The sequence below is a fragment of the Diceros bicornis genome, chromosome 1 (assembly GCF_020826845.1).
Source record: "Diceros bicornis minor isolate mBicDic1 chromosome 1, mDicBic1.mat.cur, whole genome shotgun sequence".
Classification (NCBI taxonomy): domain Eukaryota; kingdom Metazoa; phylum Chordata; class Mammalia; order Perissodactyla; family Rhinocerotidae; genus Diceros; species Diceros bicornis.
Genome location: NC_080740.1, coordinates 582,594 through 608,375, shown reverse-complemented (window position 1 = coordinate 608,375; position 25,782 = coordinate 582,594). Strand labels below are relative to the sequence as shown.

General features: G+C 63.8%; 1 protein-coding gene across 1 annotated transcript in view; it reads right to left on the bottom strand.

Annotated features, from left to right (window-relative positions):
• Nucleotides 1–3,393: 3,393 nt before the first annotated feature.
• Nucleotides 3,394–25,782, bottom strand: part of OBSCN (obscurin, cytoskeletal calmodulin and titin-interacting RhoGEF) — a 159,170-nt gene continuing 136,781 nt past the window's right edge. The window contains 28 exon segments of the mRNA XM_058554620.1: nt 3,394–3,685; nt 3,806–3,955; nt 4,446–4,521; nt 4,661–4,884; nt 5,077–5,316; nt 5,596–5,680; nt 5,908–6,078; nt 6,294–6,416; nt 7,147–7,314; nt 7,454–7,564; nt 7,859–7,936; nt 8,543–10,568; nt 10,862–10,939; nt 11,071–11,116; nt 11,213–11,365; nt 12,318–12,344; nt 12,486–12,658; nt 13,021–13,098; nt 13,521–13,581; nt 14,267–14,467; nt 14,863–14,941; nt 15,114–15,282; nt 15,424–15,536; nt 16,017–16,138; nt 16,489–16,588; nt 17,531–17,707; nt 18,733–18,736; nt 23,760–23,768. Of these exon segments, the coding sequence (XP_058410603.1) occupies nt 3,508–3,685; nt 3,806–3,955; nt 4,446–4,521; nt 4,661–4,884; nt 5,077–5,316; nt 5,596–5,680; nt 5,908–6,078; nt 6,294–6,416; nt 7,147–7,314; nt 7,454–7,564; nt 7,859–7,936; nt 8,543–10,568; nt 10,862–10,939; nt 11,071–11,116; nt 11,213–11,365; nt 12,318–12,344; nt 12,486–12,658; nt 13,021–13,098; nt 13,521–13,581; nt 14,267–14,467; nt 14,863–14,941; nt 15,114–15,282; nt 15,424–15,536; nt 16,017–16,138; nt 16,489–16,588; nt 17,531–17,707; nt 18,733–18,736; nt 23,760–23,768 (5,220 nt within the window). The 3' untranslated portion in view covers nt 3,394–3,507.

Genomic DNA, 25,782 nt, shown 5'->3' with positions numbered 1-25,782 from the left:
AGGCAACAAAAGTAAAAATAAATTATTGGACTATATCAAAATTAAAAACTTCTTTCCATCAAAGGACAAAATCAACAAAGTGAAAAGACATCCTATAGAAGGGGAGAAAATACTTGTAAGTTATATATTTGATAAGGGGTTAATATCCAGCATATATAAAGAACTCCTACAACTCGACAACAAGAAAATAAATAACTCAATTAGAAAATGGACACGGGACTTGAATAGACATTTCTCTGAAGAAGACACACAAATGACCCACAAGTACATGAAAAGATGCTCAGCATCGCTAATCATTAGGGAAATGCAAATCAAAACCGCAATAAGATAGCACCTCACACCCATCAGGATGACTACCATTAAAAAAACAGAAAATAACAATGACAGAAAAACAAAATAACATCCTCAATGTCCATGAGGATGTGGGGAAATGGGAACCCTGGTACTCTGTTAACGCGAATGTAAAATGGTGCAGCCACTATGGAAAACAGTATGGCAGTTCCTCAAAAAATTAAAAATAGAATTACCATATTATCCAAAAATCTCACTTCTGATAATATACCCAAGAGAATTCAAAGCAGAACCTCAAAGAGATATTTGCACACCCACATTCATTGCAGCATTATTCACAATATTTGCTTGAGGTGGAAGCAACTCAAATGTCCTTTGACAGATGAATGGATAAAGAAAATATGGTACACACATACAGTGGACTATTAGTCAGCCTTAGAAAGGAAGGAGAGTCTCACATGTGCTACAGCAGGGTTGAACCTCCAGGTCATGATGCCGAGTGAAAGAAGCCAGACAGAAAGATGATACAGTATGATTCCAGTTTTTGAGGTATTAGAGCAGTGAAATTCATAGAGACAGAACGTAGAGTGGTGGTTACCAGGGGCTGGGGGGAAGGGGAAGTGGGGAGTTGTTGTTTAATGGGGGCAGAGTTTCAGTTTTACAAGATGAAACAGTTCTGGAGACGGTTGGTGGTGATGGTTGCACAATAATGTGCACGTAATTAATAATATTGAACTGCACACTTAAAAGTGGTGCATTTTATGTTATATGTGTTTCACCACAATTAAAAGTGCTTTTAAAAATTTTTTAAATTAAAACTTTTGCACTTCCAAAAACCCTGCTAAGAAAGCGAAAAGACAAGGTACAAAGTGGGAGAGAATACTTGTAAACCATGTATCTGATGAAGGACTAGAATCCAGAGTATCTGCAGAACTCTCAAACTCAGCGGGAAGTAAACAGTCTAACTAGAAAACGGGTGAAAGACAAGAGCAGATATTTCACCCCAGAGGACACGCGGATGGTGGATGAAACAACACTTTGCAGGAACGGCATTCCTGGGCATCTACCCCAGAGTAATGAAGACTCACGGTCACATGCAAATCTGTACACAAATGTTTATGGCAGCTTTATCTGGAAGAGCCAAACACTGGGGGCAACCCGAATGTCCTTCAGTGGGTGAGCGGCTAACAAATTGTGGTCATCCACACCATGGAACTGTGCTCACCAATAAAAGGAGTGAACTGTTGACACATGCAGCTAGAGTCATGAAGTGCCGGAGAACTATGCCAAGTGAAAAAAAGCCAGTCTCCAAAGGTTACATACAGGATTATTCTATTTATATAACATTCTTAAAATGACAAAAGTACATAAGTGTTGCCAGGGTTAAGGAGTGTTAAGGATGGGAAGGAAGGAAGTGTGGTTGTGAAAAAGGGTAACACGAGGGGTCCCTGCACTGGAAATCTTCTGCACCTTGAGTGTGTCTGCGTCAATATGCTGGTTGTCATTGTATTACCGTTCTGGGAGATATTACCGTTGGGGAAAGTGGGTAAATGGTACCAGGGCTCTCTCTGTATTATTTCTTTCCACTGCATGTGATTCAACAATGATCTCAAAATAAAAAGCTTAATTGAAAAAGTTACCATATAATAAAATATGATGCAACCGTTTAAAAAATTCGGTACATTAGACTTGATCTTTAGAAACAACCTACCAATAAAATTCCCATAACACATAAACAGAGGGACTTCAGGGCTGAGTGGGTTCTGCCTGGGAAAAGTGCCAACCCGAGTGAGGAGGAGGAGAGACTCATGGCAGACACAGGCGGCGATGCGGCCTAGGACGTCAGGAGGGTGAGTCCAGGGTGGGGCTTGGGGCAGGCACTGGCCGCTCCCGAGTGGCACTTGCACAGAGCAACAACCAGAACTCGCCAGGAGAGCGGGCCTGCAGATAAGCGAGGCCGACCCCAGCACAGACCCGTGCGAGCTCCGCCGAGCTCGCGGAGGGTTCTGGAGGAGGCGCCACCTCTATGCAGTCCCGGCAAGTGTCTCTCAACGTGTAGGAGGCGGAGCCGAGCCGAACCTGCAAAATTCGATGTGAGCAAGCCTAGACAAGGACAGCAAGCCTAGACAAGGACAGGTCGCCCCAGCACACAGCGCAGAGGAGGTTACCGAAGAAGCGTGGCCCCGCAGACAGGCAGCTGGGAGTCGTCCCTGGGTCCCAGCACGCAGAGCCAAGCCGGAGTGGACACAGCCTCCCACAGGAGGGAGTGGGCTTGGACACAGGTGCCACAGGGCACCACCTGGGCGAGACTGCAAGTGTGCCACCACGTGTCTGAACAGGAGTGGCCAGGGATACAGAAAGGTGCCCTTTGAGGGACGCCCAGCGAGGGCTCAGAGGCAGTCCCTGGGTGCTGTGGCTCGTCCCAGAAGGGAGCACTGGTGTTGGTGGGAGACGGCTCGTAACGTCGGAGTTAGAGCCAGCCAGCACGAAACAAGGCAGGCTGTGCACACGCAGCCTCAGACCACGCGCTCCTCCCTGCCGGGATTTCCCCGCGAGGGCGGCGGGAGCTGGGTGGGGCAGAATCGGGGCTCCGGGTCGGGCTCCTGCAGCAGCTTCTTAGGCGCCCCCCGTAGCTCAGACGCCACCTCTCTCCTCCCTCTGGGTGGCCTGGCCGGTCACTCACCAGGCTCCTTCTGCCTCAGACCCAGAAAGGGCTGCCGTGGCCGGTCCTGGAGGCCATGCCAGGCCAGGGAGGTCACTGTGGGAGCCAGGCTATGGTTTTTCACCCATGCACCTTGGAGCACCCGGGAGCCCCAGCGCAGGTGCCTCAGAGGCCCGTGTGTGGGGTGAGGCTGGGCACCAACTGTCCTAGTTTGCCCGGGACTGAAGGGGCTTCTGTTTGAAAGCCAGGACCAACTGGTCACTGAAAGTGAGGCTGCCCTGACAGGCTCCGACTCCTGCAGCCCAGGAACCAGGACGCTTCAGGCCACCCGGTCCACAGGGAAGGGCAGTTCTGCTGCCTGGACGGCCCCTCAAACCCCAGGAATGCGGTAGGACCCTCACCTCCCCGCGCAAATAAAACAATGAAACAGATGACTCGTCCGGTTCTGCTTTTTATTGGCGTGTCTGGGCATATGCAGAGAATCCTGGAGGAGAGGCTGAGGCGCGGCCGAGCAGGGCGACCCCGACAACACCCCCGCTCGGCGGGGCCGGGCCTCAGCGCACCTGGGCCAGGTGGTGCTTCTTGTACAGCAGCGCCCGCCTCTTCTCGCGCTCGCGCACGCAAGCGCGCAGACGCGCCGTGGGGAAGGTCACGGACGCGGGCTGGGAGCGGGCCGGGCCCTCCTCCGTCAGCCACGGGCACTGCAGGCAGCTGGACGCGCACGGCCGGCCCCTGGAGCACGGGAGCCGGCGTCAGCCACGCTCCGGAAGCTGGGGTCGGGCCGGGCAGGACGGAGGGGTGGGCGAGACGGGCGGGGCGCGCGGGCAGGGGGCGGGGCGGGGCCAGCCTTACCAGGGGTGCGCGCACAGAGTGCTCCGTAGGAAGGCCACTGCGCCCCCGGACAGCCCCGCGTAGCAACGGCCCAGCCGGATGAGCCCCTTGCGCAGGCCCTTCTGCAGGTCGCGCGTCCCCTCGCTGCTCACCGGGTACTCGGCGCTCAGCCTGGGGGTGGAGGTCAGGGGACTCAAGTCACCCTCGATGGATGGGGGATGGGGGATTCTGGGGTCACCCTCGGTGAATGGGGACACGGGGGATTCTAGGGCCACCCTGGATGAATGGGGGACACGGGGGATTCTGCGGTCACCCTCGATGGATGGGAGGACACAGGACTCTGGGGTCTCCTTTGATGGATGGGAGGACATGGGGCTCTGGGGTCTCCTTTGATAGATGGGGGGACATGAGGCTCTGGTGTCACCCTCGGAAGGAGGACACGAGGGCTCTGGGGTCTCCTTCCATGGATGGGGGATGCAGGCCTCTGGGGTGACCCTTGATGGATGGAGGACACGGGGCTCTGGGGTCTCCTTTGATGGATGGGGGATTCGGGGCTCTGATGTCACCCTCGATGGATGGGAGGACACAGGGCTCTGGGGTCTCCTTCCATGGATCCTGGGACCGCCCTCCCACCCAGTCCCCCCAGCGCTGGAGGACTCACATGATGAAGGCCGTCACGCCTATGGCCCAGATGTCGGTCTGTGGGACTGCACCCTGGCCCTCCAGGAGCTCTGGAGCTGGGGGGCGGGGCACAAGAGGGGCGCCAGTGAGGGGCTGAGTGCCTGCAGTGGAGCGAGGCAGGAGGCAGGACTGGGGAGGGGCTTGTTCCTGGCCTGCCCCTCCCCAGGTCAGGCCCAGCGTCTGCACCCAGCTCACCCATGGTCTCCAGGTAGTCCTTGAACCCCTCGGAGGGCAGGACCCTCTCCTGCGCGAGGCTCTGGGCATTGCCCAAGTCGACTACTTTGAGCAGGTTGTACTCAGTCACGATCATGTTCTCGGACCTGAGGTCCAGGTGCAGGATGCGCTGGGCGTGCAGGTACTGGGCGGCACTCAGCATCTGCCACAAGTAGTCCTTCACCTCCGACTCCGAGTAGGAGGTCCTGGGGGCAGAGGATGGTTCAGCCCAGGCCGAGGGGGAGCACCTGGGGAGGGGGCTTGGCTCTGTCCACTGCAGAGGGGGTTTGGGAGTGGCCCCAGGATTTTGCTGAGTCCCCCCTGTGGCCGGGCCGCTGGAGGCAGGGCCGAGATGCACCCTGAGCCCCACCTCTAGGCCGGGCGGGCCCCTTCCTCACCTCTCTGCCAGGCAGGGGAGCAGCTCCGGCCCAGAGCACAGCTCCAAGATGAGGACCAGGTGCCGGGGGCTGAGGTAGGCGGCCTGCAGCTGGGCCAGGTGTGGGTGGCGCAGGCCCTTGAGGGCCTCGTATTCCCGGAGCACGGCCGTTCTGTCCTCGGGGCGGTAGGGCACAATCTTGGCGGCCAGCGCACGTCCGCTGGCCTTCTCCTGGCACTGCCGCACCACACTGAAGCGGCCCCTGGTGAGGAAGCACCAGCCAGGTTCGTGAGGTGGCCCTGCCGGCACACCCAGGTCCCCACCACCCTCCTGCAGCTCTCCCCTCCTTCCCGCTCTGGAACAGCTGGGAGGAAGCCCAGTGGGAGGTGACCAGACCCTTCCCGGAGGGGCGCCAGATGCTCTGGACCACACCTGGGGACCACACCTGGGCAGGGAAGCTGAGGCTGGGGTAGGAGCTCGAAGAGCCAGGGGTCAGGGAGGCTGTGGCACCGCCCACCCGCTGTCCCCCGAGGCCCCGCACCTTCGGATCTGTGTCTGGAAGGCGAAGGTCTGCGTGCTGGGCAGGGGCTGGGCTGGCCGAGCAGGGCTGCTCTCCTCCTCAGAGGCTGTGGGAGGGAAGTGGTGACTGGGGCCTGCAGCCCCAGCTCCCCCACCTTGTCTCCTATCGCCCTGACAAGGGCCCCTCTTTGAACCCCCCACACTTGACCTCATTCCTCGGCCATTTGGGGGGGCACAGCAGGCAGAACAAACCATCCTGAGGGGGTACATGTCAAGCGGCGTGTGGTCTCTCAGGGCCCCCTCCCGCCCTACCAGGCCCCGCGGAGCGGCTCACCCAGGTGGCTGGGCCCTCCCAGGAGGACCTGCTCCGAGGGGCTGCTGAAGGGGCCCATGCCCGCCTTGCTGACGCAGGCCGTCCGGAAGGTGTACAAGCCGCCCCGAGCAAGCTTGCCAGCGAGGTAGCAGCAGTCGAAGATGTCAGAGGCCAGTGTGCTCCAGCTGCCACCTGGGCACACGGAGCGGGCGGTGTGGGGCAGCCAGAGGCCCCCACCCCAGTTAGAGGTGGAGAGACACCGCCCCATGGAAGCCGCCGGGGGCACAGAGGGGCCAGGTCACTCCCTGATGGGTGTCTAGGACACTCAGCAGGCTGGCACTTCCCCTAAGCACCGCCCCCACGGGCCCCGGGGGCCCCCAGGAGGCCAGGGCAGGGGGCGGCCCTACCTTCCAGGCTGCACTGCACAGTGTAGGTCACGGGGCCATGCGCCTCCACAGGCTTCCAGACCAGCAGCACCCCGTCCTCGTACACCTCCCCGATGTCCGGACGCGGGGAGCACGCAGGGAGCTCTGCAAGGCCCACGATCAGGGTCTGATGTAGGCTCCCAGGGACCATCCGAAGCAGCTCTGAGCCCCGCTGGCCGCGCCTCACCCACCCTGCTGCCAGGCCCCCCAGTCCCGTTCATTCAGGGGTCCCTTTCCATGCTGACAGGCAGGAGGGGCCCAGTGCCTCTCCTGGTGGGGGCCTCAGGAGGTGTCTGCTCTGCCGACCCCACCAGGCTCCCCTCCCACCACTGCATGCCCAGGAGCCCCGTGGAGTGGCCTTCGCTCACACCCCCCACCCACCCCAGGTCAGAGGGGCCTGCCCTGGCGGCTCAGCTTTGCCAGGCTCCTGGGGTTGGCCGCCCGAGGGCCGGCCCCACCCTGGGGATCAGGAGTCTGAGAGCTAGGCCCACAGCCCCCGTCTTGGCTCCCCCAGAAACACACCCGGCACTATGTTTTGAGATCTCGGCTTGACGAGTAGAGATACAACCTTCTCCTGCATCTGCTGGAGAGACGGACGGGCCGGAGGTACCGTGGGAAGCGCAAGGGGAGGAGCCCGGCGGAGGGGTCAGAGAGGGCCTGGCCAGCGGGCTCGCCCTGCCTCCTGCTACCCCAGCCAGGGGGCCCGGTCTGCAGAGCTGGCTCAGGCCGCCCCCCACAGCCTCCACGGGCCTGGCAGAAACCTCCAGGTGGAGGCAACAGATGGGGGTGACCCCTCGCCCCGTTCCACCACGATGGCCCTGCTCGGCTCACCCACCTGCCTTCCGTAGCACGGCTGTGGTGGCCGCCATGCCCAGCCGGTTGCGCACACTGCAGGTGTACAAGCCCAGGTCCTCTGCCGTCACCACCAGGATGGTCAGAAGCTGGAAGTGCTTGCGCGTAGAGGAGATGAGGAGGCGGCTGCTGCTCTCCAGGACGGCCCCGTCTGTAGCAGAGCAGGTCAGAGTGGGCCCAGGGGGCGGCCCTGACTACCCGTGGCCCCACGCCCTCCCCGGGCCTCAGTTTCCCTCTACATTGAGAGCGATGCCCTCCACAAGCGCCCCCGGCCCAGGACAGCTCCTCACCTTTACTCCAGGTGGCCTGTGCAGCTGGCTGGGCCGACACCTGGCAGGCAAGAGTCACAGACTGGCCCAGGACCACTGTTTCATCTGCCAGCTCCCTTAGGAATGATGGCGCTGGGGAAGGGAGGCAAGGTGAGCCTTCAGAGGTCACCCCCAGCCCAAGAGTGAAGCCTGGACCCCACGGTGGGGACACTGAAGATGAGCGCCACTCCCAACCAGCTCATCTTCAACATGAGCGCCTCCTCCAGGAAGACCTCTGAGACTGCTAGCCCTCAAAAGCTGGGGTGCCGGAGGCCCCTGTCTGGGATAGAGCTCCCGTCGGTGTGAGTTTGCCCGCCCCTGCTGGTCTGGGCACCTAGGAAGGGGCTTCCCTCCCCGACGGCCAGGTCCCCTGGGCAGTGCAGCCACCTCGGTCCCTGCTCTTCAGGCCTGACAGCCGGAAAGAAGCTAGGCCTGCCTTCTTCCTGGGGGGACTCTCCTCAGGACCTGCAGAGAGGACAGGGCCGTGGGAAGTCACACCGAGGGGCGGGCCCCTCTGGGCAGCCAGCTGCCTGGCACTGCGCCAGGAACACGAGAGCAAGACTGCGGCCACCTGCTGCCCACTGCTCGGGTCCCAGGGGTTTTGTTGGGAACTGGAGCTAAGTCCACCATGAAGACCACCCTCCCTGCCCATCAGAGCAGCCCGTCAGGCGGGGACACCTGGGCAAGTAAGGCTGGCAGCTTGGGGACCACAGGTGTCTGGGGAGGCCTGGCCAAGGGCTCTGGGTCACGTGGGGTCAGGGAGGGTCTGGAGTCAGTGAGGACCCAGGGGTCGAGGTCAGGGAGGGCCAGCCCACTTCCCACTCCGAAGGGCGGGGCGTCACCAGGCCTCCCTGTGTTGGGTCCCAGGGCTGGTCGCAGAGGCCGAGAGGTGGCCTAGGGAACAAAGGCTGGGGTGTGCCCGGCCAGAGGAGGGCAGTGGGGGCTCCAGGGGGGCTCCCTGCGTCAGGCGGGCTCCTGAGCATGGGAGAGGCGAGGCGCCGCAAGGCGCAGAGCAGGGACACCTGGACATGCCCAGACCTGGGACAGGGGCGGGGTGGTAGGGGGAGTCACCTTCGGGCCTGCCCCTCAGGAGGCGGGAGATGTGGGCCACGGAGGCCCTCACCCTCCGGCGCAGCCCCAGCTCTGTGGGCTCCTCCAGCTCCGCGCGCCTCCTGGGCAAGTGGAGGAGACCACCTGAGGGAGGCGACCCCTTGCGCCTCCTGCTACTGGCGGCCTCCCAGAGCAGGGCCTCCGTGTCCTCCGGCCCCTCTGTGATCTCCAGGCTGGCTGGCGGGCCCAGCGTGCCAGGCCAGGGCCACGTGGCCTCTGGGAGCTCCGCCAGCTCCTCCCCGGCCTCCGACGCAGGGGAGGGTGGCAGCTGTGGCCTGGGGACCTTCCTGAAGATCATGAACTCGAACGGGAGGTACTTGATGTCGTAGAGGTCCGACAGGTTGAGGTAGGCGGGCTCCACCTCCGAGATGTCCAGGGACACAGTGTCGGCCGCCTCCAAGTCACCCGACAAGTCCCGGATCTGCACGAGTGACACCTGGGAGCCCCCGCCGACGCCCTCCCACAACATCAGCTCTGGGGAGGCCCTCGGGGGAGCCCCGCCGCCCTCGGGCAGGGGCGCCGCGCTGGCCTCCCCCTCATCCTGCTCCTCCGAGGACTGAGAGGTGGCCCAGGCCATCCTGGCCCACAGGGGGCCCTGCCCCAGCATGCCCCCCGCGTCCCCACCAAAGGCAAAGGTGCCATAGCCGGCCACCCCCGCGTAGCCCCCGTGCTGCCCCAGGGAGAACTTCCGGGTGGTCGCCTGCTCCTGAGGCCGCTGTGGGCTAAGCTCAGAGTCAGAGAGGTCTTCTGCCTCCTGGGCCAGGTCCTCGGCGTCCGGGGTGAGTCCGGGCTCCAAACCCACTGCAGAGGCTGGCCCTGGGGAGCTGGGGGGGCCCAGCCTCCCGGGGAGAGGAGTGTTCTCCAGCCCCTTCTTAGAGCCTGGCTGGGGGCTTGCTCGGGCTGGGGAAGGGGGGGCCTGAGGCTCCCCTGAAAGGAAGGGGCTTGGGGGTGTGGACAGGGCCTCCAGGCCCGGCCCCGGAGGCAAGGAGCCAGGAGTTTGTGGTGCAACAGCCGTGGGGGGCCTGCAGCCCTCCCGGGGGGCCGGACCCCACTGGGGGTGAAAGAAAGGGTCCTGCTGCCCCCCACAGCTGTCCTGGGACCACCCCTCTTGCTGAGTGGGGGCTACGTCGCCACTGGTGGAGGGAAACAGTCTCGGCCCCTGCAGGGACCCCTCTGGACGCTCCCTCTCCCTGCCACGGGCACCCGCTCGGGGCGAGCCCTGCCCTGGGGCCTCCAGGAGGCCCGAGGGGGTGGTGGTGGTGGCAGGGGTGGGGGTGGGACACTGTCCCTCTGGGCAGGACTCGGTAGACAGGCTGGCGGCGTGGGGCCGGTCGAGGTCCAGGGAGCGGCTGCGGCTAGGGGCCCCTCGGGTGCTGGCACCGGGCAACCGCAGGGCCGTCTCGAAGGAGGGCGCTTTGGCCAGCACGGCGGCCTGCTCCTCCCGGGCAGCCGCCTCCTCTAGCGCACGGTGCTCCAGCAGCGGCTCACGCAGGCCAGGCAGGGCGCTGGCGAAGTAGCCGCCCTTGAGCAGGTGCCGCCGCCGGGCCGGGTGCCGCCTGCCACCTGCGGCCGGGCCCCCGCGCTCCGGGCCCTCGCCCGCCTGCTGGTAGAACAGGCTGCGGATGACGCTCTGCCGAGGCACGCAGCCCGGGGCGGCCGGCGGCTCTGCGCCCTGGGCTGAGGCAGGCAGGGGCGCAGCCTCGGCGGGCGGGCAGGCCTCGGCCTCCTCGGGTAGGCTGGCCGACGGCCGCAGGAAGCCCCGGGGGTGCAGCAGCGGGGAGTGGGTCACTGGGGAGGGCGGTAGCGACTTGGCCCGGGCGAAGGGCGCCAGCTCGTTGTCCGAGGAGGAGGAAGAGCTGCTGGAGGAGGCGCTGGCCTGACTGCACAGGTGCCGGGCCACCCCGAGGGACGGGCTGTCCGGTGGGCCCTGGAGCAGCTCGGGGATGGAGCGCATCACCAGGATGGACTTGTAGCTCATCAGGGAGCGCTGGGGGTGCGGGAACCGCCGTCAGCCGGGTGCCACTGCCCTCCCGGCTCCTGGGGGCCCAGCCGGGAGACTCAGGAGACGGGTCGGGGTGGTGGATAAAAGCCCGGTCCTCCTCAGGGCTCCGTCTTTCTGTCCTCACCCTGCCTGGGACGTTGCACGGGGCACGCACCCCGTCCCCCTCGGCTCAGCAAGAGCAGACCCCGCACAGAGGACGCCCAGCCCGGCTTCCCACTCTCCCAGGCCCGCGGGACACACAGCATCCCCCTCCTCCCCTCCCGCGCAGCACGGCTCACCTGCCAGCGGCTGCGGGCCAGGAGGAACTTCAGCTGCTTGGTGTTGATGAAGTGGGCCTCCTCGGCGGGCAGGGACTTCTGGGGCGCCCAGGAGAAAAGCCACGTCAGGGGGAGACCCGGATGTGCCCCATGGCCCAGGCAGGTCCCCTGCCCCTCTTGGCCTGTTTCCCTCCCTGAGCACCAGGCCTGCCCGTGCTCAGCCGACTCACCAGGAACCAGGAGTGGGCGAGGCACCTGGAGGCACTGGGGCGAGCCCTGCGGGAGAGGAAGGCCGGGGTCAGGCCAGGGGTCAGCTGGTCCCCAGGACAGGCGATGAGGACCCTGGGCAGGGGAAGGGCTGTGTGCACTCACTCTGGGGCCCTCTGCAGGGCAGCCTTGATAAAGTCTTGGGCATCCTCGCTGAGGTGGGCAGCCATTGGGCTGCTCCAGGACACCCGCCCCTCCAGCACGTTCAGGAGGGTGGCTCGGTCACTCTCACCAGCGAACGGGGACGAGCAGGTCAGGCTGAAAGCAGAGACGTGGCTTGCCTTCAGACATGGCCCTGGGTTTCTGGGTCCGTGGGGGGCAGGTCGCCAGGACAGGCAGTGCTGGGTCTCACTGGAATGGTGGTCTGACTACGCATGGGCTTAGCACCACTCTGATCCAGCCCTGCGAATCCTAGCAAGTGTCTCAGATTTGCCCAGAGATCCACGCTCAGCTTGGAGCTGGGATCCAGGCTCAGGCTGGGGTCAGGATCTGGGCTTGGCCTGGGATAGAGATCAAGGGTCAGCCTAGTGTGGCCACCCGCCTTAGCCTGAAGTGGGATCCAGGCTCAGCCTGGGACAAGGATCAAGGGTCAGCCTAGAGTGGCCACCTGCCTTAGCCTGAAGTGGGATCCAGGTTCAGCCTAGGACAGGGATCAAGGATCAGCCTAGGTTGGCCACCTGCCTTAGCCTGAAGTGGGATCCAGGTTCAGCCTGGGATAGGGATCAAGGGTCAGCCTAGGGTGGCCACCTGCCTCAGCCTGAAGTGGGATCCAGGCTCAGCCTGGGATAGAGATCAAGGGTCAGCCTAGGGTGGCCACCTGCCTCAGCCTGAAGTGGGATCCAGGCTCAGCCTGGGACAGGGATCAAGGGTCAGCATGAAGTAGGTACCCAGCCTTAGCCTGAGGTGGGATCCAGGCTCAGTCTACAACACAGTCCTCAGGATGAACCACCCAGACCCTTTAAGGAAACAGCTCAGCGCTCTACCTCGAGCCCAGCAGAGCTCTCTGGGACAGGGCGTGTGTGAACAGCGCTCTGCAGAAACCTCTTATCAGAGTTGGCCCACAGCCTGTTCCCAAAATAGCTTCCCCTTGGGTCTTGGGTCTCTGATCTGGGGAGTGGCCAACAGTGCGCATAGCCTCCTGTGGGCCTGCTAAGGAGGGGTCCGGGGTTGGCTTCGGAGGAGGCGGCTGACAGGGGCAGGGTCTGCTCACCTGAGGTAGGAGATGACCCCCATGGCCCTGTGGGAACAAAACCACAGCCGTGAGTCACCCCAGGCCTGGCCCGCATGCGATGGGCGAGCAGTGTGGGCCGGGAACTGAGGGCGGAAGGGAGGTGGGAGACGGTGTGGGAGCCGCGTCCCTGGGGACCCAGACACGCACCAGATGTCGGAGGCCTCGCTCACAGGGGTCTGCTCGATGATCTCGGGGGACACAAACTCAGGGCAGCCATACTTGCTGTACTGCGGCTCTGCCGGGGTGATTTTTTGGGCAAAGCCAAAGTCACAGATTTTAATGTCTTCCCGGGCAGGATGCACCATCAGGATGTTGGGCGGCTGTCGGGCAGAACCGGGGAGTAGATGAGGCCGAGCCCTAAGGAGGTGACTCCCAGGGCTGCCGGTGGGGGTACCCTCCCCCTCAAGGGTCTGTGAGGGGCTGTCCCACAGTGATGGTAAGGCCAGTGCATAGCCGTGGGCAGCCCCGGGGCAAGTTTCAGTGCCATTTGGAGGTGGCCTCTGCTCCAACAAAGCGACACCCCACCTGACGGGGCTGCTGGAATAGTAGTGAGCTCCCCGTCCCCAGAGGTGAGCAAGTCCTAACAGGGAGACTGGAAGTGGTGGGCCTGTGCCCTCCCAGCCAGCAGGCCCTAGGCCCCCACCTGGCCCTCCCCAGGCTCTGGAGGCAGGGGGGCAAGTACCTTTATGTCGAGGTGGAGGATGCCCTGGCTGTGCAGGTACTGCAGCCCCTCCACCAGCTGCTGGATGTAGACCTTGACCTGCAGCAGAGGCCGGCGCTCAGGCGGAAGGGCCAGCCTTGACCTCCCCTCCACTTCCCTCCTGGCCCTGCTCCCACTACAATGCCTCCCCTTCCCTCCAGATCGAGTCTGGGACCATCCCAAGGGGCAGGTTAGTGCAAAGCCTCCCGACTCCCTGACCCCTGTGTGCCCCAAGGCCAGGGCATTCCTCTGGGCCCCCAGGTGGGCTGCGTCTGGGTGTGTAGAGCAGCCTGAGCAGAGCAGGAAGTGCGCTATGGCCAGTGGTCTGGGAGGGGCAGCAGGGACAGGAGCTGCCACACCTGGGGGGCCCTGGGGAGCCCCACAGCTCTCTGAGCTGGGGAGTGCTTGGGGGGTACGGTCTGCAGGGACACACGATCTGGGCAGGTGGAGTGGGAGGTTGGCGGCTCCAGCGGCAAGGTCACCTCGGCCTCGGTCACCACGCTCTTCTTGAACAGGCGGTCCAGCAGCTCCTCGGCCGAGCACCTAGGGCTCCAGTCAAGGAAAGCACTGGGGTCTGGAACCAGCCTGGCCCCACACGCCCGGTGAGTCTTATCTTGGGGTGGGGGTGGGGAGCCATGCTGGGGATGCTGGTGCTCCGGGTTGGGGAGGGTGGGAGAGACAGGGACCTGGAGAAGACGGGCTGAGGCCAGGGGGCAGCCGCAGAGCAGGAGTGGAGGCATTCTCTCCCCTCTGCCCATGCCCACCTCCCACACCCTCCCAGGCCTGGGGTGCTAACTGGGGAGGTGGAGGTGTGGCAAGCACACCTGACACCCAGAGACCCTCAGCTAGGCAATGACCCAGAGGGGACAGGGCAGGGGGTGTGCCCCTCCCTGGAGCTTGGGTGGGCAGCCCGAGGAGCCCCAGCACTTGAGAAGTCCGACCTCCCTGCTGGAGAGGCCGGGGAGAGCGCAGTACGGGCTCGCTGAGGCATGTCTTGAACCCTCTGCCCAAATCCTTGGCCCAAGGGACCGCGAACTATGAGGACGAGGACGGCGCCGGGTCTGGGGTAGTCAGGCAGCATCATAACCAGGACGCAGGAGGCACGGCTGGCTGCCCCACAACGCGCCAGGCTCGGGGACACCAGAACTGCAGGCCCCACGCGGCCCTCTGGACCCCTGCCCGCCCGGGCGCGCGCCCTCTTCGCACCCTCGTGCCCAGGGCGGGATACAGCTCCAGGATGAGGATCAGGGTCTTGCGGGTCTCAAACTGGTCCAGCAGTGCGGTGACCAGCGGGTGGCTCAGCGTGGCCAGAAGGTCCCGCTCGCGGAAGGCCTGGGCGCGCGTCCTGCCCCGCAGGGGGATGAACTTGGCGGCGCAGGACATCTGGTTGCCCTTGTGCTGCACCCTCTTCACAAAGCCGAACACGCCCCTGGGAGGAGGGGAGCCCACGCTGGACGGCGCCGGGCGTGGGGCTCCGAGGGGCGGGGCTCCTGGGCGTAGGAAGGTACTCCGGAGAAAGGGGGCTGCTGGGGGCTGCTGGGGGCGGGGGCTCTGGAGGGACCCGTGCTCCGGCATACCGGTACCCGGGTACCGGGTCGGGGCGGCGGGGTTGCTGGCAGGCGGGGGCTGGGAGGGGGCAGGAGCTGGGGGTCGGGGCCTCCCGGGTCGGGGTTCCTGGGAATCGGGTTCCCAGGGGCGGGGGATCCGTGGGGTGGGGGCGACTGGAGGCTGCCAGGTGGGAAACTCCAGGATGGGGACTCCAGGAGGCGGGGGTTCCGGGGGGGCAGGGCTGGGGGGCTCCTAGGGCGGGGTTGGGGGCCATACCTTCCTATCTCCTCCTTGACCTCGTAGAAGGAGTGCAGTCTCCTCCGGGAGCTTTGCTTCTCGGAGTCCAGGTCGTCCCCTGTGGTCAGGGAGGGGGAAGCCTGCGGTGTGGCCAGGTGTCACCGCCCCGTCCCTCTGTCCCCAACTCTAGTGTCCGCGGGGGCAGCTCCTTGTGCCTGAGCCCCTGAGAGCCCCGGGATCCCCACACCCGCGTGGAGCCGAGACGGGCCTGGGAGGGGTCTCCAACTCACCCCCCAGGACCAGCAGCTCCGCCTTGCACAGAACCTGGCCCCCGGGGTTGCGGGCCAGGCAGGTGTAGACGCCGGCGTCGTGCTGGGCCACGTCCCTCAGCACGAGGGAGTACGTGGTCCCTTCCTGCTGCTGGCTGAGCCGGGTGTCGTCCACCAGCTGGGCGCTGTCCTGGAGGCGCAGGGCGGGGCGGCTATCAGCCCATCCTGGGGACCCGGGGACCGCAGCCCACCCTGCCCTTCAGGGAGTCCGTGTTCCGTGGAGATTTCACACACTCCCTCCTCCTGGCCCCCACCCCGCGCCTGTCCTTACCTTGTACCAGGTCACTGTGGGCTGCGGGCTGCCCTCGATGACCGCCTGGAACTGCGCGGTGCCGCCCCTCTGTGCCTGCACGTCCTCGATGGTGACCTGCATGGACGGGGGCCCTGGGGATGGGCGAGGGAGTCGGTGGGGAGGGGCCTGGGCTGCGCGCCCACGGCCCCGCCCACCCGAGCCGGCCTGCGGTCACCGACACCGCAGCGCCCTGGGTGGGCAGCCAGACCCCGAGATATGCCCCAGGGTGACAGAGCCCACCTGCCTCTCAAGTGAAGGCGACCTCCTCCTGACTCAACCCAGGCCCCTGACGGTCAGGAAGCGCTTCCTTCCCTCTAACCACTGTGTCAGCTCTCAGAGGGCAGGGCACACAGAGCATGCTAACTTGGGAGGGGAAAGGGCCGCGGACATCCACTTCATGGCTGCCCCCCTCCCCTCCAAGCGGTGCCCACGGAGGGGACACAGAGACAGAGAGCAGTGGGTCCCCAGCCCCAGCAGGGCTGGGACACGCAGGTTGGCCTCAAACGCCCCACCCTGCATATGCCCCCCCAGCCTGGGGGGCACACGCGTGACCCGCTGCGTCCCCTGCCTACTTGTGGCACCCATGTCCCTGGTCTGGTACACGTAAGTCCGGTGCGTGGTCTCCGTGAACACGTGGCTGTGGACGTCCCAGAGCTGCGCTGCGCCAGCCCCCGGCCAGGCCGCACCCTCCATCCTGGGGTGGTGGAGCGGGGTGAGCTGTTGGCCCGCCCCTCCACTCCTGATAAGATGGGGGTCCCTGCCCTGCGGCTACGGGGGGCTGCAGCAGACTCTTCTGGAGGGATGTACAGAGTGGGACCCCAGCTCTGGGGGAGGAGGGGCTCCTCCCACGCCCGTCACCCCGAGGGCGGCCTCTCCTCCCTGCCCTGCCCTTGGGCTCGGGGTGGGGCTGACAAGGAGCGTCCTGGGGGGCCCGGAGCCCACCCCTTACTCCTTCTGTCCCCGTGGGCAGGACCAGTGGGCCCTGCCCTGCCCCTAGGATGTCCCCTCGTGGACTGTCCCCACCCAGTGCGCCAGGGAGGTTACCGGATGGGCACAATGCGTCCCTGGGCCGCGGCATGGGGCCCCGAGTCCTGCTCCAGGCCCGCGTCGGGGAGGGGCTGCGGCACCTTCAGCGGGGGCTCAGCTGGGGAGAGGCGAGAGACTTAACTGACACGCAAAACGGAGTGGGGTCGGGGGCCATGCCCCACAATGTGCCCGTGTGTCGCCCTCGAGGGTCCAGAGGCTGGCCGCACAGGCAGAGCAGGGGAGCAGGGTTGGGGCCCCCAAAGCCAGGGCTGTGGCCGCGCATGCGCACCTTGGCCCCCTCGGCCTCCTTGCAGAGCCCGGAAGCCGGGGCACCTTCCTGTCCTGGGGCCCAGCCCGGGGCCACTGGCCCTGAGGCTTCCCCCCGCCAGGCCGTGCCCACGGCCCGGCCATCCCTACATGGGGCGCAGGAGCCTCGCAGCATCTCTAGGGTCTCATCTGTCTGGAGCAAAGCTCGATACCCCTCCCTCCTCTTCCTCCTCCCCTCCTCTTCCTGTCCCTTCTCCTCCCCCTCCTCTTCCTTCTCCCCTCCTCTTCCTCCTCCCCCTCCCTCCTCTTCCTTCCCCCCTTCCTCCTCCCCTTCCTCTTCCTCCTCCCCCTCATCCTTTTCCTCCTTCTCCTCATCCTCCTCCTCTGTCTCCTCTTCCTCCCCCCCTCCTTCCTTTCTCCCTCTGCTTTCCCTCCTCCCCCTCCTCCTTCTTCTCCCCCTCCTCCTCTTCACCTCCCCAGGAACACAGGGTGTCTGCCGAGGGCTGACCACGGGAGGCCTCTGGCTCCCAGGACAGACATGCTGAGGCTAAGAACCTCCCAGAACCCACCTCCCTGCCTAGTTCCACAGATAGGGAGACTGAGAATGACCAAGGGGTGGGCCTTGTCCAGGGTCCCCAGTGCATGGAGCCATTGGGATGTTGGGGTCCCCAGGGCTCTGCCAGTTTACCCCCATGGGAAGGACAGCCGGGGTAACCAAGACGGGTCAGCACGGGGGGGTGGGGGGATGTGGGAGCAGGCGGCACTTTGCAGTCAGCCTCCCACTGGGCCTCACCGGATGCGTCTGCAGCCTCCATGCCTGGGGGCTGGGGACCAGCATCCTGCAGTTCCGGTGGCCCCCCAGGGCCAGAGCCCGGGCCAGCATGGTCCCCTGCAGAAGGTCCCAGAGCCTCGGGGCACACCAGTGTCTTCTGGACAGACGTGATCTCCTGCTCTGCTCGTTCCAGGGTGGCTGGGGGTGGGACAGCAGCGTCTGTAGGGGAGGTGAGTCAGAGTGTAGGGGTGACCTGGGCCTGGGAGGGTGTCGAGGAACTCTACCCTGTCCTCAGAGACTGCCCAGGTGAGCTGACCCCGGGCTGCCTCTCCCACCCGCTCTGCTCTGGAGGTGCCAGAGGTGGAGGTCCTGAGAGAGAGAGTGACCCAGGCACTGTCCCGGGGGGGAGGCAGCGAGGTCAGGGCCTGGCCACCCCCAGGCTGGTGCCCAGATGCCTTTGGGAGAACATTGGCTCCACGAGGGGCAGCTGGGCCTGGACATCCGCCCCACGCCCCACGCCCCACCCCATTCTGCCCTCAGTCTCAGCTCATTCCATCCCTTCATCCTGGGGCTGGCCTCCCCCAGGGCCCACTCCGGACGTGCTGGGCTGCCCAGCCCCACACTCTAGGGACGCCTGGGACAGCCTGATGCTGAATCAGGGGCTAGGGGATCTGAGGGGGGTGGACCCCCTTCCTGCCCTCCCAGGGCAACCCCTGTCCCCTCCCAGCAGCTTTCTCCCCTCCACCTGCAGCCTGGCCCAGCCCACGCCACCACACCCTCCCTGGCCCCTGCTCCGCCTCCCACGCCGCCCCTCTGGGAAGCATCAGACCCTCTGTGTCTCAGCCTCCTCAGCACCCCAGTGCAGCACCCTCCTCCTCCTCCTGGCTGCCAGTCCCCGTGTGGCTGTGCCACGGCCTCACACATGCCCAGGAATGCCCTCCACTCCCAGCAGGTCCCCTGCCTGAGCCTCCCTCTTCTGTATCCTCAGACCCCAGGCTGCAGAAGCAACCAGACGGGCTGTGGTCTGTCTGCCCTCTCCGGCACCGGGGCTCACGCCCTCTCCAACATTAGGGCAACCATCCTCTCCTTACCCCCTCCAAGGAGGTCAGCGGGACCCCTGAAGCCTCACATCCCCCCACATCTGTCCTGACAATGGCCCCGGCTGCACAGAGGGCAGGATGGTCTGCTCAGCTCCCAGCAGGCTGAGAGGAACCCCTATGGACTGTCCTGGTCCCACCGTGTGTACCCGCAACCAGCCCCACAGCCCACGTGCCGGCAAGCTGGACCAGCAAGCTGTCACGCCTCCAGCCAGGGACCCCAGGACGGACCACGACCCGTGGGCCACTGCTGGGTGCCACCCAGGGCTGCCGATGGAGGGGACCTAGGCTGCCCACCGGTGGGTCCCCAGGGCCAGGCCTGAGGGCCCCTCCTGCCCAAATCACTGGAGCTACAGGGTGGAGAAGCCAGAAGGAGTAGGACAAAGACAGTGCAGGCAACCGGTTTATTGTTATCGGGATCCACCAACGGGCTGCTTCCCAGGCACAGACCCTGGCCCGCCCAGGAGGGTCTGCCGAGCTGGGCCCCACGCAGGCCTCCCGGAAGCCAAGAACAACATTCATGGGTGACATGTGGCCTGGGAAAGCCCCCCTGGCTGGGCCAGGGGCAGGGCTGTGCCGGCCTGGCCACTGGGACTGGGGCGGGAGGTGGGGCAGACGGGGCCTACGTGGCAGCCGCTGCCTCGCAAACGGAGCAGGACTGATGCCCAAGTCCGGCTCTGCATCCAGAGCCCTGAGGCCCGAGCTGCAGTCTAAGGGTTGCTCCGGCCAGCGCTCTCGGAGCGGCGTGGGTACTTGCGAGATGACAGATGTGTGAGTATCCTCCACTGAAAACAAGTCCTGTGAGGTAGGAAGCGCCAGGGGCGGGAAGGGAGGGCAGCTCAAGCTCCGAGCTGCTGGAGAGCGAGGGGTCACGAGCACACATGTCCGAGGGGCGCCGCTTCCCGTGCAACCATGCAGCTGCATCAGGGTGTCCTGGCCCTGTGGGTCCTCTCAACCCTGGGCCACAGAGCCCCCGACAGTCTTGGCCTCAGCCCTGGGAGGGGCCAGAGGCCTCACCCCCATCCCGGCGGATATGCAGGGTGACCGTCTCGCCCACAGTCCCAAAGCTGACCGTCTGGGTGGAAACCTCTGTTCTGAAGCTGCTCTGACCACTGTCCAAAGAGCGCTGGACCTGAGTGCAGAAGGACGGCTTCCAGGACGCGGCATCCCCAGCCCGGGCCTCCCGCACGCAGAAGGAGACACCCACGGGGCCAAGCTCCTGCGGCCCCGAAGAACGCACCTCCCGGGGCCTGAGCCTGCGGCTGAACAAGCCGGGTGGGCCTTGGGGGCCCGCTGGGCGCCCCACATTGAGCAGGACTGGCCGCCCCACGGTGGGCTCGCTGATGTCTCTCTGGAGCACCGAGACCTCGCAGGGCGGGTCGTCAGAAGCACTGGGCGAGAGGCCACCGCAGCCGAAGGTCTCCCCTTCCTGGGGCTCATAATCCTCCAGGTCAGCCAGCGTCAGCGCGTGGCCGTCGTGTGTGAGGATCTTGGGGTCACGGCCCTGAAGGCCCTCAGTGTCCTGAGGCTCCTCCGCCAGGCTAGCACCACCCCCCTCCTCCTGCTCCAGGGGGGCCTCCTCTTCATCGGCCTGGGGAAGGGACAGCTCAGGGGTCTCCAGCCCGGTGTCCGTGTGGAAGACCAAGGGCTCCCCAACGCTGACCACGGTTCTGCCACGGGCCGGGGGCTCCTGAGCCAGCAGCTTGTTGTTGGAGTTGTTTGTATTGGGGTCCCCTCCAGGGGTCCTGCCAGGCGGTGTGAAGAGAAGCCCTGCAGAGCTGCCGGGCCCCTCTCTGGCAGGGGACGTGCCCCTTCGGCCTGTCTTCTTCACCCGGACTTCGATGGTCTCTTCGACCTCCACCCACTTGGGCTGGGGCCCAGCAGCCCTGGGTGAGGCCGGCTTGGGGGCCTCAGGCCCTGTCACGAACAGCGTGGGTACAGTGGGCCTCCACCCTGGCTCCGCCTCGGGCCTGTGGGGCTGCCCAGCCCCCCGTGAGGACAGCAGCTCAGGGGCCAACAGGCCTGGCCTGGGCGGGCTGGCAGGGCGGCGGGAAGGCGAGCAGGAAGGAGACTTGCTGGGGGACTGGCGTCGGCCACGGGGGCTCTTCACCACGGTGGTGATGGTCTCCTCTCTGCGGGGAGAGGGCCGAGAGGAGGTGGGCACAGAGACGCGCTGCCTCGCCCAGTGCCCGCACCATCAGCACATGCGGGGGCCGTGCAAGAGATGGGGTTAGTGTACAAGCAAGTGGTGAGACTGCAAAGAGAAGTGCTGCGCGTGTGCTTGAGCCCGAACTCCAGACCCCGCAGCCAGAGAACCCGAGAACAAAGCACAAAGCCTCATCTGGCCAACCTCGGGCTCTGGTGTACAGACCTCAACACTAGAGTTGAGGCAGTGGAGGAGACCCACACCGCATCACACAGCACCTCCATACCCCAGACCAAGACTGTTTTGCAGTGTCCCCAGGTGGCAGTCTCCCCTCCCTGCTGACAGCCATCTCCTTCTGGAGACGCCAGCCCTTCTCACGGAGCGAACAGGTAGGGCGTGGGGACATGGCCGCTGGCCCTCCTGCCCATCCCACCAGTGCTTTGTGCTTTGTATCAAGGGTAGGAGTACCCCAGCGAGCTCTTGGAGGGCAGGGGTTCAGTGACCCTCTGTCAGGGACAGGATGCACAGATGGTGCCACAGGTGCAGGACCAGGACGGCTGTCAGAGCCGTCACGGTGTCTGGGGGTGTGAGGCCTGGCAAGGACACCTGCTCCAGGCGTGGCTTGTGTGACCTCAGGCAAGCCCTTCCCATTCCTGGGCCCATCTCCCGGGGGAAGGGGGAGGAAGGGGAAGAGAAGGCAGAACTCAAGGCTAGTGGCATGGGGGTGAGCACTGGGCACTGGCCAGGGACGTTGCAGCAACCCTGGGGGATGGGTGGACCCCTTTTACGGGTGTGGATAACAAGGCTATAAAAGGCTCAAAACTTGCCCAGGCCCAAGAGTCAGAAGCCCCCCAGTCAGCCCAGGCCCCCTCCACCACCCAGGGCCTCTGACCTTGCTGGTGCTGAGGGTGAAATGAGTAACAGAAGGGAGCAGGAACGCCTGATCACACACAACTCCCCTGGGCCCTGGGGCTTGCGTTTCCTCTCGGGCTCAGGCAGAGGGCCCTGGCGTGTGTTTGGTGACCACTCTGCTGTCGCCAGCTCCCTGCCATGACTAAGGCGTTCTCTCTCTCTCTCGTTCAGCTTTGCTTTTGTCTAACTCGGGGCTCCATCCAGGAGCAGCTACTCCCAGGAATGGGCCCAGGGATGGGTGGCCACACCTTGGGGCACGCAACAATTATAGATCCTACCTCCTCCGGCTCTGCCTGGTAAAGGGGAAATGCTGTACCCCATTTAACTGATGGGGAAGCTGGGGCTTGGAGACATGGCCTACTCAACGCCACAGGCCTACCTTCCTGCCTCACACCCAGGTTCGGGGGCAGTAGGCTTGTCCCTGGGTTGGAGCCTGCCCATCAGAGTCCTCGTGCTGCCCACTCTGCTGAGGTGAGACAGTGAGTTGAGTGGAACTGGGCAGCTGGATCACTCCGCTAAATGCCGCCCCATTGGGCTCACTGTTCCCCATGAGGGCATGCCCCCCTGCTGGGCTCACTACTCCCCATGAGGGCATGTGGGCATCCCCCCTCGCTGGGCTCACTACTCCCCATGAGGGCATGTGGGCATCCCCCCTCGCTGGGCTCACTGCTCCCCATGAGGGCATGTGGGCATCCCCCCTCGCTGGGCTCACTGCTCCCCATGAGGGCATGTGGGCATCCCACGCTGGGCTCACTGCTCCCCATGAGGGCATGTGGGCATCCCCCCTCGCTGGGCTCACTGCTCCCCATGAGGGCATGTGGGCATCCCCCCTCGCTGGGCTCACTGCTCCCCATGAGGGCATGTGGGCATCCCACGCTGGGCTCACTGCTCCCCATGAGGGCATGTGGGCATCCCCCCTCGCTGGGCTCACTGCTCCCCATGAGGGCATGTGGGCATCCCCCCTCGCTGGGCTCACTGCTCCCCATGAGGGCATGTGGGCATCCCCCCCGCTGGGCTCACTGCTCCCCATGAGGGCATGTGGGCATCCCCCGCCGCTGGGCTCACTGCTCCCCATGAGGGCATGTGGGCATCCCCCCTCGCTGGGCTCACTGCTCCCCACGAGGGCATGTGGGCATCCCCCCTGCTGGGGTCACTGCTCCCCACGAGGGCATGTGGGCATCCCCCCTGCTGGGGTCACTGCTCCCCACGAGGGCATGTGGGCATCCCCCCTGCTGGGGTCACTGCTCCCCATGAGGGCATGTGGGCATCCCCCCTGCTGGGGTCACTGCTCCCCACGAGGGCATGTGGGCATCCCCCCTGCTGGGGTCACTGCTCCCTATGACTGCATGTGGACATCCTGCTCTGAGGCCACTGGTACAGCACAGGGGGCTGCAAGGTGGCAGGGGTCTCTCTCCAAGCCCTGTTTCCTTCTAGGACCCCCTGGCTTCCCAGTGTTGTTGCGGGGGATGCTGTGCTGGGCAGTTGTCTCTCCATTCGCCAAGCTAAGCGGTACACTCTTCCTTGTGGGGTGAGGGGTTTCCACCTCCCTAAGCCTGCAATAGGCAGGACTTGAGGATGCCTCAGGAGTCATCTAGTCCAGCCTCCTGTAGGCTGAGTCCTTTCTGAAGCCTCCCTGACGGGGCTGCCTGGCCCCATCTCTGCTCCTCCATTTTGTCATCATAAGATGTAGATACAACAACGGTCCCCTCACAGGTGAAGCTGATTTGTGTAAAACCCTGGCGTAGCTGCACGCCTCCAGGGATGGGGTGCCTACTGCTGCTCCAGGCAGCCCCATCTACCATGGAGTGGTGACCTGCTTTGGGAAAGGAGGGAGGACGTGAAGGACGAGTTAACCCAAGGACCCCTCAAATGTCTGAAGATGGCATTCTCCAGCCACATGGCCAGCTGCAGGCCCCTTTAGGATGTCTTGGACCCATGGGGAACTAAGAAGTTCCCCACCCTGGAGCTTCCCAGTCGTCTGGCCTTAGGAAACCATAGTCTTTCTTGCCTCCTGGCTTTTGCAAGCTTTTCTCCCACCTCCATCTGCACACGCCTCCTATTGGAAGCCCTCTCAGATTGTCCAGGTCAAAGCCACTTCCACCGCCTGTTGTTCACCCAGCTCCAGATGCCCTGTGTCACTGAAGTGTCAACAACACATGTGGCTCTTCCCCAGCCCTGAAGGCACTGAAGGAGGAAGAAAGGGACAGGGGCCGTGGCACCAGGGAAACGGGTTCTCAGCTGGCTTCCAAACAGGAGCCACCCGAGCAAGCCTCCTCTCTTCCCTGAACCTCAGTTTCCCCATCTTCCTAATGTGAGGGTTGGGCTCGGAGAACTCCAAGGCCCTAGAGCTGTGCTGTCCACTATGGTTACACTATTTAAATTCAATTCCAATTCATGAAAATTAAATGTTTTAAAATTCAGTTCTTCAGTCACACTAGACACATTTTAAATGCTCAACACCCACAGGCAGCTAGTGGCTGCTGTAGTGGGCAGTGAAAATACAGAGTATTTCCATCATCGTGGGAAGTTCTGTTGGACAACAGGGTCCTGCACCCAAGGGTACTGAGGGCAGAATTCTGCCTCTAGCCCACTGCAGGAAGCAGCTCCACAGCCCCAACTCCTGTCCTAACTGGTGTGACTCTGGGTCCAAGCCCTGGGTGAGCCACTGTGAGGTACACAGAATCAGTCTACCCTGCGGAGGCAATGGGGCCTTGGAGAGGGTCCTGAGACCCTGGAAGAGAGCTGTGAAGCGTAGAGGTGGCTCAAGTCCCTGGGGAATATCTCAAGGTTCTGGCAGTCTGCGCGGTGAGCAAAGGCCGCGTGGGCAGGAGTCAGGCAAGCAGGAGGCTGGGCCACAGGGGCAGGGTCCAGGCAGGTTAGTGGACATGCAGGGACACTGCAGTCAGAAGGAAGGTTAGGAACACGCCTGCACTTACATGATGACGGTTTTCTTGGGGACTTTAGTCTCCTGCTCAGTGACTACAAAGAAAACAGTCGGAATAGCGAGGATTATTGGTCAGCCAGCACACAGGGACTGAGCTATCTGAGTGGCATGGCAGCGTAGTAACCTGCTCCGCTCAGGAGCACTGATCCAAAACCTGCCTCACTGTGTGCCCCTGGGAGGACTGTCACAGCTTAGAGCCCCCATTCCCTCACCTTGGAAATGGAGGTGACAATGCCTGCCCCGAATGGCTGGGGGATGGGAGGTACGACAGCAACGCGTCCCACACCAGGGAGGGCCGCCATTCCTCTTCAGGGTCCTGCAGAAGCTTCCGGGAGAGTGAGGGCCCTGCCAGGCTGCCCACACAGAGGCCCCAGCTTCTCCTTCAGCCCACGTGCCCAGAGAGCCCTGTGAATTTTGTCAGGCCTGAAGTCCCACTTCTCACAGACAGAAACTGAGGCCTAGAGAGGAGGAGGAATGGCCTGTGGCTGCATGGTGAGCCAGCAGCCACACTGGACTAGGACGGCTGACGCCTGACTTGGAAGAAAGTCCTAAAGACTAAAAAGCACCTCTCCAGGGAGAGCGACTCTGGAGCCTGACAGGTAGCACATCTGAGCTGCGTGGCAGGAGGCCATGGAAGTCCCACTGGGAGCAACCTGAGGGTGCCTGGGCAGGGGCCTGAGCTCCGAGTGAGCAGAGAAACCTAGGTCTTCCTAGGAGCACCCCACAAACTCAATTCTCTCTTTTGGCCTTCCTAGCTTTCCTCCTCCCTGGAGCTAGTAGGATACAGCCTGTGGTTCCCATTTTGTAGATGGGGGACCGAAGTCCCAGAGACAGGACAGGACTCATCTGGGACCAGGCAGCACCTACTCCAACCATCTCGAGGCCTCTTCTCCTGCAGCCTCTGGCCAGGGTCAGGCTTGGCACAGAGATGCCCCCTCCCAGCTTTGCCCACCTGGACAGTAGGCATTCCACTGGCTACCTGTACCCTCACATTTCAACAGCCCCTCTTGCCATCCTGCAGGAAAACTGAGGGGGAGGCTCAGAAAAGTCAAATGGCGTGGCCTGCGGCACACAGCCTCCTGCCTCCTGCTCTGGAGGATTTTCTCCTTCGCTGCAGTGCCACATACAGAAAGGCTTTCCCTTAGAGGACCGACAGTACAGGCCTACCTCGTTT